At 38.3% G+C, this 11,163-nt stretch overlaps 1 protein-coding gene across 1 annotated transcript; it reads left to right on the top strand.

Moving 5' to 3' along the window:
- LOC110266768 lies at positions 4,425-6,278 on the top strand. The gene is made up of 2 exons (XM_021111775.1): positions 4,425-5,519; positions 5,682-6,278. The coding sequence occupies exons 1-2, from the start codon at positions 4,425-4,427 to the stop codon at positions 6,276-6,278; spliced, it is 1,692 nt and encodes a 563-aa protein (XP_020967434.1).

Here is an 11,163-nt window from a genome sequence, read left to right on the forward strand (position 1 = left end):
TAATGGTAATATTCGAAAGTAGTAAATAATTCAAAGTATTAGAAAAAAATAAAATTAAATTAAAAATTACGAACAATTCACAAAAAATAGTAAATAATTTTTTTAACAAAAAATTTGAAAAAATTAAGCATGGTTGGAGTGGATGAAGAGGGACATAGTAACTGGAGACTTGGGGTAGAAGAGTAGGGAGCCCGAGGCAATAGAGTAAGGAGAGAAAGGTGTTACATACTGGGATAGAGGAAATAACTTTTCTGGCATAGTTGTGAGCTCAGTTTTGAGCTCAGTAAGATGACTAGGTGAGCAGTGGCAGGTTCTGCTAGCGAGACCAAGCGTGGTGGAGAGAGAGAGGTTTTGGGGAAGGATTTGGTGTTTGAGGGAGGAGGGGGAGTCTGAAATTAGGGAGAAGTAGGTCGCGAATGTAGTTTAGGAAAAGATTATCGTTAGATTTTCCGTCCTAATATTTCAATGGTAATTCAAATTTATTAATCGAAGCGTTCAGTATTATCGGATTTTCCAGCAAAAAAATAAAAAATCTGACGGTATTATGCTTACCGGCGAATTTTCAGTCTGATTAAATTTGATGGTATAAACCTCGTCGGTAAATATTTACCGTCGAATTTTGATGTTCGTAGATAACTTGCTGTGAATTTAACGTCGGAATATGATGGTTCATGGACAAAAAATCTGATGAACATTACCGGCAGAAAAAATTCGACGGCAACATTCGCCCATAAGTTGAACCTTTGCGCCACTTTACTGTCGGAAACATCCAACGGTAAATCTGACGGAAATATAATTTTTATTTTTTCTAAAATAAATATGAATAGTTAACATTGTCGAGATTTTTCGTCGATAAATCGGCTAGTAGCGTAAATATTTTTTATTTTTTTTCAATCTATGATAGATCCCGATAGATAACAATTGATAATCAACTCTCAGTTAACAAGGAATAAATTAGTATTTTATTTGAAAACAGTGACTTATATATGATGTAAAATATTAAATATACGGAATGTAAACATGAAATAAAAGTTCGATAACAAAATACATAGGATAGAACTATATTGACATTAATCTTATTCAGATTCATCGTTTTCTTCCTCTGGTTCATCCTCCTCCTCTTCCAAGGTAATTTCTTGTTCATCAAACTCGTCTTCTTCTTCTTTGTCTCCATCAACCACGTATTCTTCTTGAGGATCGTCATCGTCCAGTGGTAGTGTGTCGTCATCTACCCTAACGTCAATGATGTCATCATTCATAAGAGTCGACCTAAGGGTGATCGGAACACCCGTATCAACCACCATTTTCGAAGGAGTTAGGTTATGAATTTGGAAAGGTTCATCACACTCTGTCCCATCAAACTCAATATTGAGGAACCTTCGATGATAATCAAACCACGAATTCTTACCCTCATTCGTCAACCAAAATGCCTTTGTATCTTCCATACAAATGTAACCCGACATTCTACCCTGAGTGGACCAACCTGATAACATCTCGTACGTAAAAAATTCGTTAATGGTCCACATCAATGCAGCATGCAGTTGGAAGTTCATCTTGGTTGAAATATCATATGTTTCTATACCATTAACCCACAACAACATCAACTCATCCACCAAGGGTTGCAAAAAGACATCTATTTTGGCCTTTAGATTGCTTGGACCAGGTAAGATACAAGTTAGAAACATGTATGGATCTTTCATGCACATTTCGAGAGGTAGGTTATAAGAAGTCACGACTACAGGCCAACAAGAGTACGCATCACTGAAATTAGAATTTGGTGCAAATCCGTCAGAGTACAAAGATAATCTAACGTTTCTGGGCTCGCTCCCAAATGTAAGATGGACCCTATCAAAGTGCTTCTAAGCATCTCCATGTGATAGGTGCATCATAAAACCATCATCTCTCTTGTTATTACTATGTCAGGTCATGTGAGGGGCCGAACTCATCGATGCATACAGCCGTTTTAGCCTAGGGATTAAGGGCAAGTAATGCATCCGTTTATTTGGAATTCTCTTTACCCGACGTTTACCAATCAATTCTCTCTCGACTTGAAATCTCGGTACATCACAAAATCTTCAAGCAGTTAGATCTACATCCCCCTGTAATACAGCATACAACCATTCAAATAACAATCGATTTTTATCGAATTTATATCCAATTTTGAAATTAAATTCTTTGCTTCATAGTTGCTCTGGGGGATGCCACTAGTCCCGATAGGTACTAAGTCATTGCAAAGGGTAGCCCACTTATCAAAAGACTCTTGGGTATGATTTGGCTCAGACTAATACTCATCATTCTAACACATGCAGACAATTTCGAATGAACAAACCCTCTTACAAGGGTTTTGCGGCAGATTCTAACATATGATAAAAACTCTTTGCCTCTGGGATAGGCTCTTGTTAAATATCTTCCATATCATTAACACCTATTGCATCAAACACTATCTCGTTGTATCTCTCTTGGTTACTCTCCCAATTCATTTCTTCCATGTTTGGTAACCACCCGAACCCTCATCGATCGACCCCTAGCCATATTGAAATTCGAGGCAGATTGGTTAATTTCCTGCTCATGCACTTCTCCATGCTCCGTCCATATCCAACACCCATCCTTGAACCCATTACGGTAGAGGTGAAGTGTTATAACTAAAGGTCCTAACCACTTAGTCAGCCGACTCTTGTAGCACGGATACCTAGATACCCCTTGAGACATAAACGGTTCTATGTTGAAGACATACACAATAAACGCATCAATTCCCTCAAAGAAATTAGGTTTTAAATTTCCCGATCTACTCTTTTTCCTATTATACATTCACAGATGATGACTTGGAATCATCTTGCAACAAACATCCTAGAATTCATCCAACAATACAACTTATTAAAATTTTTAGAAAATTCGGCAGGGTGTTTCCTATAATTAGAATCTCCAACCAAATTCGATTATCATTTTCTCACAAACCAAACATGTTTTAAACAATTTAAACAAAATTTCGGCAGAGCTTTTCCTTAATTCAGAGACATCCACGAAATAAATTTAAAAGAAAAGGACAAATTAGTCCCTGACCTTTTAAACCACGGACATTTTCATCTCTGACCATTGGAAAATACTTTTAAATCCCTGACGTTCCTAAAAATTAGACCGATCAGTCCCTCCGTCCATGAGCCACCGTCAGACCGGACGGAAAATGCTGACCTGGCTCCCCCTATGCTTACCTGGCTCAACGGCATTTCCACGTGGCACGTTAGTGGGATGGAGGTTTTGAAAATGGGACACATAAGTCCCTCTCACTCAAAACGACGTCGTTCTGAGTGCTGCCCTTTATATACACTCTCGTCCCTTTCTTTGTGTACAATCCCTATTACACCCACAGAGCTTTTACAGAATTACATAAAACCCTAAGGAAGACCAAAGATCAAACGCAGGAATACTCTATTTCTCCGTCCAAAAAAACTACCATCCAGACTGAGAAGGTTCCGGTGTGCATTCGGTGTGAATCCAGTCTGATTTGCCGTCTTCGTCACTGAAGGTAAGAATCAGTTGCATTGCTTAGTGAGTCGATTGTGTAGTTCAATAGTTATGAAAGTATGAACTGTTGTACGTGCATGGTGATAGTAATGGTAAAAATTGTATGTGTGTTGTAACAGTGAATTTGATTCAATGTTAGGGCAAAGGAAAGTTCTTGGTTGATTTCTGTTTCTATTTTTTGTAGGAGATTAATGTATGAGTGTAGAGTTAGTTGATCGTTGATTTCTATTTTTTTTCTTCAGATGATAGATGTGTTTGTGGTGCCAATTTTCCACCATGGAGGTAGTTTTGTCAGAAACAGTAATGGTTCCCTTGTTTATCAAAATGGAAAGGTAGAGAAATTTCCCGAAATGGACCTAGATTTTGTGAATTTTGGGGACTTGATCACACTTTTTAAAGGCTTGGGGTACCAGCCGTACAGGGTAGTTTATTGGTATGATCCAATGAGTGATGATGTTGAGTCGGGGCTGCACAGTTTGACATGGGATGCAGGGATCAATGCCATGCAAGAGAACAAAATGAAGAATACAAAGACGAATGAGTTTTACCTATACTTTGACCACCCTTTTAATGAGCCTGAGATTGTAGAGGATGGTAGAAACAAAGGCAAGAGTCCTGTGTTAGAAGAGATTCAGAGTTCATCTTCAGATGATGGGTATGAGAGTACGGAGGATGAGCCCTACAAACCTCTACCACCCGGATATGAAAGTGACAGTGATGATGGTGATAATAGTGCTAAGGACAGAGCATGCAAGAGGAAGAAAGTTAGTAAGGGAAAGGAAAAAATTGTGTCTCCAAGAAAGCCATATGCAAAGAAGCCATGTGCCAAGAAGCCAGCTGCAAAGAAGACATGTGTGAATAGGAATAGGAGAAGTTAGTTAAAGAAGGGATAAAGTAGTGAAATGGGGACATCTGAGGTGAATAGAAGGCAGCAGGCCAGGAGTGAACCCAATATACAGCAGCAGGCCAATTCTGGGCCCAATGAGCATGAGGCCAATTCTGGGCCCAATGAGCAACAGCCCAACAGAGATCCAACTGTGAGGTTCTATGTCAGTGCAGTCCAAGATGATGATAATGATGACCCCATATATGATTACCATTCTGAGAATTTACACACTCTTAACTCCACTGATGATGAGTCCAGCAAGCACACATTTCTTGAATTTGATGATGATTATACTTTTGGAGAGGGCAGGTTTGAGTTAGGGACAAGGTTTGCAACCACAGATAGATTTAAAGAAGTTGTGAAAGACTCTTTCATTGCTGAGGGTAGAGAGCTTAGGTGGATTAAGAATGATAGGGAGAGAGTTAGGGTGGGATGCATGGATGATGACTGCCCGTGGTTAGTTCATTTGTCATACAACAAATCACTGCAATGCTATCAGGTGAAGACTTACAAAAACGATCACACATGTGCAAGGGACCTAGGAAGTAATGCTGTTGATCAACATTGGATTAGTAAGAAGGTGGAGAAGAGAATGAGTTCACAGCCTCACATGAGAACAAATGAAGCTGTTGACTTTCTGAGAGAGGAGTTCTCACTCACTGCACATCCAAAAATAGCCTATAGAGCAGTTAAGGAGGCAAAGGATAAGATAATGGGCAATGAGAGGGAGCAGTACAATAATGTGAAGGATTACTTGTTTGAGATTCTAAGAAGCAACCCTGGGTCCAGGGCAGAGCTGTGTGTAACTCCAATTTCTCAAGCCCCTCCTGTGTTTGATAAGCTGTATATAGGGTTAGAGGCATGCAAGCAGGGGTTCAAGAGTGGATGTAGGCCTCTAATCCACCTTGATGGTTGCTTCCTGAAAACATACTATGGTAGACAACTCCTAACTGCAGTGGCACAAGATGCGAATAATCAATTTTATGTTGTTGCTTACGGAGTTGCAAGGTCTGAAACCAAGGAGTCTCGGAAATGGTTTCTTACTCTACTTCAGGAGGATCTGGGGGATGTGCAGACTCATGGTTGGAATTTCATGTCCGACCAACAGAAGGTAACATTCACAATTCTTTATAAACTTGATAATGGTTCAATTATTTCAATATGAATTCTATTGCAGTTAGATATTTATTCACTGTTATGCCTAGTTTAATAATGTAGTTGTTCAGAATTTACTAGTTATGTTTAATGGTGAAACCTTTGTGTACTGTGTTAGGGATTGCTGCCTGCTTTGAAAGAAGTAATGCCAAATGCACATCACCGAAACTGTGTGATGCACATTTGGAAAAACTTCATAAACCGATTTAAGGATTTATATATTCGGGAGGTGGTTTGGGATTGTGCTAGGTGCACCACCATACCCGAATTCAAAGAACAGATGGAGAAGCTCAAAGGCATTAATCAGGGGGCATGGGAATATATTTCCAAGTTTGAGCCAGCTACTTGGGTGAAGGCGTATTTCTCCCACGGGCCAAAAGTGGACAACCTCACAAATAACATGTGTGAGGTGTTCAACTCAAAGATAGTCAACTATAGAAGCAAGCCTATCCTCACGATGTGCGAGAAAATTAGGTGCTATCTGATGCGGAGAATGGTTAAGCATAAAGAGCTACTTAGTGATTATACTGGAAAGCTTGCACCAGTTCAGCAGAAGAGGATGGAACATCCAATAAGGCCTAGCAATAAATGGCGTGTAGACTGGACATGTGATGATGCACGCAAGCGTTTCGAAGTTACTCGTAAAGCTACAAAGGTGGACGTTGATCTCATCAAGCAGACCTGCTCCTGCAACAAATGGCAGCTGACTGGTTAGTTCTAATTTATTCTAACGCATTATTTCAATACATGTTGAATATATGGTTAAAGTTGCTGGCTGATTGATGCTATAATATATGGTTTTCAATGTTTTAATTTGCTGGCTGAATGATATTTTAATATATGGTTTTCAATATGTTAAGTTGCTGGCTGAATGATGTTTTATTAATGGTTCATTCAATTCTGGTTCATGATGTTGTCTTCTGTGTTAGGCATGCCATGTATCCATGCCATAGCAGCCATAAGGAAGAGGCATGATCATCCAGAGGATTATGTGCATCCATGGTTATGCATGGAGTCAATATATAAGACATATGCTCATTGTATTCAGCCTGTGCCAAGTGAGGAGTTCTGGACAAGGACTGAGTATTCAAGGCCGGATCCTCCTATCATAAAGAGACCAATTGGCAGGCCAAAAGTGCATAATAGACAGAAGGATCCAGCTGAGCCAATGATGCAACAAGGAGAGAAGTTGAAGAGGTCATTCAAAGTCACTTGTAGTAAGTGTGGTTCAACGGGACATAACTACAAGACATGCAAAGGCGCTCCATCTGATCCTAATTGGAAACCTAAGACAAAGAAGCCCAACAAAGGTTTCACATCTCAGTCATTGGCAGTCATCCCACTGTCACAGTCAACTCCAAATGATAGTGTAAGTAATTTGCTTTAGGAGTAATCTGTTTGATTTCTTAACTATGCTAGGAGTTTATGTGCTTACCTGAATGTTTATTTACTAATCTGTTTTATATGTTTAGGAGTAATCTGTTTGATTTCTTATCTATTTTGGTCAGGATGCTCCACCTAGTCAGGATGCTCCATCTGGTCAGGATCATAACATACCTAGTCAGCAATCCACACCTGATGTAAGTTACAAACTGTTCAATGTGCATGATTGATTAATTAATGACTACTTTGTCTAATCTGTATGACTAATTACAATGCTTGTCAACCTAGCTCTCAACACAGGTCTCAAGTGGTGTCATCCCAGGTCCTTCCAACCCTGTGGCAGCAACACCAGCAGCACCCCAAGTCAAGCCAGGACCAATAACCAGAAGGACACCGCTTCGACCTCCACTCCAAGTTCCATCTATAGCATCCCAAAAAACTCAAGCAACTCCATCGAAGATGAGGCCCAAGCAGAAGATATTCAGGCCACCAGCTCCACTATGCCCCAGTCCACAACCCCCTCAAAGTCAGCCAAACTCCACTGGCCCACAACCACCTCAAGTCCTACCAGGAACAAGTGCATAAGCTACCTATGAGACATTAGCGGCAGCAAGCACGGCTACAATCAGATTGTTCAAATTCATCCCTAATCCACCTACCATTGTGCCTAAGAAGTGAAGAACTGTGTAGCTTTTAGTTATGTTGATTTTGCAGTTTGGCTTATACATATTTCTGCATAGTTTAGTTTATGCCTTGTATTTTGTGTTTGAGGCTTACTTTTGACATGTTAAGCTTCATCAAACTGTCTAGTTTAGGAGACTTGTTCATTTTGGGAAGATTTAGTAAACAATGGCTATGAAAAACTTGTTTAGCAATATAACATCCTCTTTCTAAATTATGTATGCAACTACTGCCTCTAATTCCTCAATGTTTCCATGTTTATTTAGATATTCAAAACATAAGTTCAATATTCCATGTTTATTTCCTCGAGTTCCATTTAGATTACAGGACCCATAACTTGCCAAAATGGCATGTTTCAATATACAACATAAACCTACAACATACCATTCTCTATCATGATTGTTATAGTTCATCTCTCAAGCAGTAGCTACATAAAAGGCAACAACAACAGCAAATATAATTATAGAAAAACACAAGGCTAATGGGTTTTTCTTCTTCTCCAAAGCAATACTCTTCTCTTCCAAAACAGCCATTCTATGATCCAATTCATCTTCCTTTTCCTCTTTCTCTTCTACAACTTCAACATGTTTCTCAACCAAATGTCTGTTGTCACACATACAACAATTGCTTCCTATTCTGGCAAGATGCTCATCGACCCAAACAAAAAATTTGCAATGAGGTTCCTTTCCCTGTCAAAATCACCAAAATCATCTACTGTCTGCATCCATCTCAGATCAAACCAAAGCCAAAATTTTTAAACTTACCTTATAGAATGGACAACCCAAGAAGATTTTGTTAGGGTTGCTGATGGTCCTCGACATATATATTATTGCATAAACTCCACAAAAGCACCTCGGGGCGACGACATCGTTTGGATGGTCAGCATGAACACCACATGGAATTGAGCTTGAAATAGAATTTTCTTCTCTTACTCCACTAACGCTTCTTCTTGAGGTTGATGATGCTCCCTTCGTAGCCATTACTGAAATCTGAACAAGTCTTCTCCTCACCACCAGCCACCACCATGAAGGAACGACCCAAACAAATTTTAGTATTAGGGCAGCACTCAGAACGACGTCGTTTTGAGTGAGAGAGACTTATGTGTCCCGTTTTCAAAACCTCCATCCCACTAACGTGCCATGTGGGAACGCCATTGAGCCAGGTAAGCATAGGGGGAGCCAGGTCAGCATTTTCCGTCCGGTCTGATGGTGGCTCATGGACAGAGGGACTGATCGGTCTAATTTTTAGGAACGTTAGGGATTTAAAAGTATTTTCCAATGGTCAGGGACGAAAATGTCCGCAGGTTAAAAGGTCAGGGACTAATTTGTCCTTTTCTCTAAATTTAACCATTTTTACAGAGAAAACAGTTGTAGGCATAAATCATAATAAACACGAATTTAATAACACATCAAATCCTAACCGTTCTAGTGAGCAACCTCTTATAACTCCACAATTTTTCTAGCAAAGAAGGGTTTCGAGAAGGCGCATCTACGCGAACTTCTCCCACTTCCGTCCTAAAACGTTATCCTAGGAAAAGTAAGTCTGACATAAAACTTAAACAATTGATTATATTTAGAGATAGAAAATCTACCTGGAACATGGATGCACAGAATATGGAAAAAGCGAACTCCAATTGATCTAAGAGAAATAGTATCATCCTAATAAAAAGGAAAACTTATTAATTCACAAGGTGAAACTAATTCAACAAACTAAACAAAGTCTTCCAACAGTTCGAGCACTCTTAATCTCACCCTATTTAACCTACCATAACTTAATTTAATTTCCATTTACATTGAATTAGTATAAGAAATCCTAATCACAAACTTTATTATACTAATTTAATCAATAATTTAATAATAAAATACCTAACAAAACCATAACCTCACAACAGTATCTTAAAAATAAAAAAACTACTAAACTTTATTACACTAATTTAATCAATAATTTGATAAAATACCTAACAAAATCCTAAACTTGCAAAAATATCTAAAAATAATAAAAAAACTACACCAAATCCTAATCACAAACTACATTATACTAATTTAATCAATAATTTCATAAACTACTTAACAAAACTCTACTCACAAAAAAATATTAAAAAGAAAACTATGACAAAATTACCTCTGATAGTGGCTGCAGGATTGTGGAGGCGTGGTGGTCACAGGAGGCGACAGTAACGGCGACAATGTCACAATTACCGATGACAATGACCATGAACGCAAACAATAGCGGCATTTCTGACGGCTCCAACAGCGACAAGGTGCAGCGGCAGCAGAGAGTGTGAGTTCGCAGAAGTGAGGGGGAGGGGGTTCGCGTTTGAATTTTATCCCAAATTCACCGTCGGATTTACTTGCAAAAATTTCCAACGGTAAGTTACCTAAACACAGCGTTTCACTAAACGATATACCGGTGGCTGAATCCGACGGAAGATCCGCGGATAAAGTTAGTGCTACTGAAATAAATTTTTGCGCTAATGATTATCGTCAGATTTAGTGTCAGAATATAAAATCCGATAGTAACTAAATCGGAAAACTAAATCTTGCTTGTATTCAACGCAAAAAATGCTGATAAATCCGACGGTAATATTCATCGCTAAATTCGACAGTATTTAGCGTATTGTTTGTAGTGAATCCAACGGTAAATTATTCTCCCTTTTTTTGTTTAGTGTTTTTGTCGGATAATCCGACAGTAAATTTGATAACTTTTAGCGAATTTCTAGTAATGACAACTTCTTTTTTAATTCACTATTGATTAGAAGGCTGTCATTTTTATTTCTTGGATTAGCCTAACTAAATTGTCAGGTTAGCATCTCCTTAATATTAATTCTATTGGTGGGATTTTTTACTCAACAAATTCCAAAAACAATCCACCATACCAGACGAGCCTCCATTTCTTTTTAGGATATGATTACAGGTTCCCCCAATTAATCACGTTCTTCAACAGTAGCAATACAATAGCATAACAATCCTCAAAACAAAAACCTCGATCACTCATTGTCTCAAAAAAATTGATGAGAGTTATCAATTGCAGGAAAATAATCTAGCAAAAAACCATCAACTAAGATGATATAATACACTAGTTAGAAGAAGTCCTACCCACCATCCTAAACAATCAAGAGTGAAACTCTCAAATTCAATCCATAATAGAATAGAGAGCAAAGAATCAAGCACGAAGATCGAGGCAGATCCTGCCATCCTAAGAGACAGATCATAGAGAGAATGAGGTCAAGAATATTCTGCCAATAAGTAATTGATAGAAACTCAGAACACTTACATTGTGAAACAATTACAAAGATTTTAAAGCACTCTTACACTAAGTCAGGTCTTACTTGGAAATCAGACAAAATTCAGAGTGTTCATAGTACAATTGAGATCGATTTTAAAAGAAAAATCAATCTGATCATAAATATAAAATTTATGATTTGAAGGGTACAATTTATTTGATTTTAAAACACAATTTTAACATCTTATTTTAAAAAATAGAAGTAACTTTTAAGTTAGTAAATAAATTAATAAATAAGTTCTATTTTATATTTA

The sequence above is a fragment of the Arachis ipaensis genome, chromosome B09 (assembly GCF_000816755.2).
Source record: "Arachis ipaensis cultivar K30076 chromosome B09, Araip1.1, whole genome shotgun sequence".
Taxonomy (NCBI): domain Eukaryota; kingdom Viridiplantae; phylum Streptophyta; class Magnoliopsida; order Fabales; family Fabaceae; genus Arachis; species Arachis ipaensis.